Source organism: Arvicola amphibius, chromosome 5 (genome assembly GCF_903992535.2).
Source record: "Arvicola amphibius chromosome 5, mArvAmp1.2, whole genome shotgun sequence".
NCBI classification, from domain to species: Eukaryota; Metazoa; Chordata; class Mammalia; order Rodentia; family Cricetidae; genus Arvicola; species Arvicola amphibius.
The window spans coordinates 71,519,131-71,521,085 of NC_052051.1; the positions used below are offsets into that span (position 1 = coordinate 71,519,131).

The 1,955-nt window shown below is 48.5% G+C and overlaps 1 protein-coding gene across 1 annotated transcript; it reads right to left on the reverse strand.

Moving 5' to 3' along the window:
• Positions 1-553: 553 nt before the first annotated feature.
• Positions 554-889, reverse strand: LOC119815728 (40S ribosomal protein S21). The gene has a single exon (XM_038332003.1). The coding sequence runs from the start codon at positions 858-860 to the stop codon at positions 609-611; it is 252 nt and encodes an 83-aa protein (XP_038187931.1). The 5' UTR covers positions 861-889; the 3' UTR covers positions 554-608.
• Between the last annotated feature and the right edge of the window lie 1,066 nt (positions 890-1,955).

Here is a 1,955-nt window from a genome sequence, read left to right on the forward strand (position 1 = left end):
GATTAACTCTTAGTAGGCTTTTTGAGGAAGGTACTATGGTATCTTCACTTTAGACCCGAAGAGGCACAAGTTCAAAGGCATTTATGAGGAGCAAGCGATCACGGAGCCCCGGGTTAATCTGCGGCACTTCCTCCGTGTTGGAGTATCTGTGTTTGTTCAGCCTGGGCATTTGAACTTCAAGTGTTACAAGTAGGACTCTTAAAAACAACCTGGTGTTTCCCTCCACATCAGAGAAGAGATCATGATGCTCCGGATGACTCCATGGATCTGCATGCCCATCTAGCCGTCCATTTATCTACTTGTCTACCCGTCCGCTCATCCTCGCAGCCATCTGCCCTTCTGATTTATCCTTTTCTGTTTTGTTTGCAGTCTAGAGATCTTTTGGGTTTATTTATTTGCTGTATCTAGTAAGCTGCAAGCAGAGGCTCCCGCTGCTCGGGCAGCTCCCCATTAGCTCTCAAAGCAGGGCAGGCTGGTGCCTCAGTTGAGCAGGGCTGCCTTCTTCTTCCGCTTCCCTATTTTCTCACTAAGGACATTCTTTTTTTTTTTTTTTTTTTTTTACTTTTTCTCACTTTCATTTATGACAGATTTTCCCCGATCTCTTCTGGTCAAAAATTCTTGGAGACAATCCCATCAGCTTTAGCCAATCGGAGAATAGAATCATCTGACTCGCCCATCCTGCGAATGGCCCCGCAGATAGCGTAGGTTTTAAACTGGCCATTAAACCGACCTGTGACCCTGTCAACCTCGGCCACGTTCATCTGAATGGACGCGTGGTCCTTGGCACCAATGATGCGGTTGCTCGCGGAGCATTTCCGCGGCACGTACAGGTCCACGAACTCGCCGGCGTCGTTCTGCATGTTGAGGTCCTGCCTGCTCGCTAGGCCGAGGGAGCGCAGAAAGGAAGTGGCTCCGTCCCCGGTCAGTACTATTGGGCCACTAAGGACATTCTTTGGGCTCTCAAAGTACATCGTACTTTGAGTACGATGCACTTTTATTCTTCTGACAATTGTGCCCTTAAATTTCTTGTTTACGACAATGTCAACAGTGTGCCGGGTGGTGACACTGTAGACTCTTCCAGGTTTGCCATGGTAACATTTCCAGGGCATTCCATTCCATGGATGTTTACAACATCATCCTTTCTGTAGATGTGTGTGGCCTAAGGAATAACTCTGTGTTCTCTGAAAGGCCAAGAGATCACACATCAGATGGCTGTCTCTTTTTGTGTTTGTCCTCTTGGCAAACAGCTGGAAGATAGTGTTTCTGGCTGAAAGAGTTGTTTTGTTTTATGAACTTAGGTCTCATGTAGCTCAGGCTGTCCCTGAAATCATGATCCTTTTATCCCCACCTCCCAAGTGCTGGGTTTACATCTGTGAGCCGCTGTCCCCAGTTGTACCCAGAATTTTTGAGGAAAGCATGGGTATGCCCCGCAGATGGCAGACAGGGTGAGTTCCGACTTGCTCTGCATGGCCTTCTCTTCCCTGAACCATTCATTGCCTTTGCAATTCTGCAAGAGCCACAATGGTGGATGCTGAGGACCAAAGCTCTTGGCTGCCTCCTCTCGTTCTGACTGCTCCTTTTCATCCGTGTGATCATCTGGAACCTCCCCGCAGTGTGTCACCCCAGGGAGGCAAAGTATAGTTCAGAAACTCACACTCCGGGGTGCAACTGTTGGTCATCTGGATCAGTGGTGCTCAGTAAAGCAGAAACGACTGCGGGTGCCGTGCAGCAGGGGACATCACAGGACCATACGGTGCCTTCCGCCTGTACACCACCATGTCCAGCTCCTGAAAGTCCAGCTTTGGTTTCTTCATTTGCTTAGTAGGCCAGGAGGTTAGGAGTCCCCGTACCTCATCTCCTCTGTCCTCTCCCAAAAAAGCCTCATCTCTGCCAGGGAAGAGGACTTGTTATAAGTATGATTTTTTTTTAAAAAAGGATTGGGACTTTGATAAGCT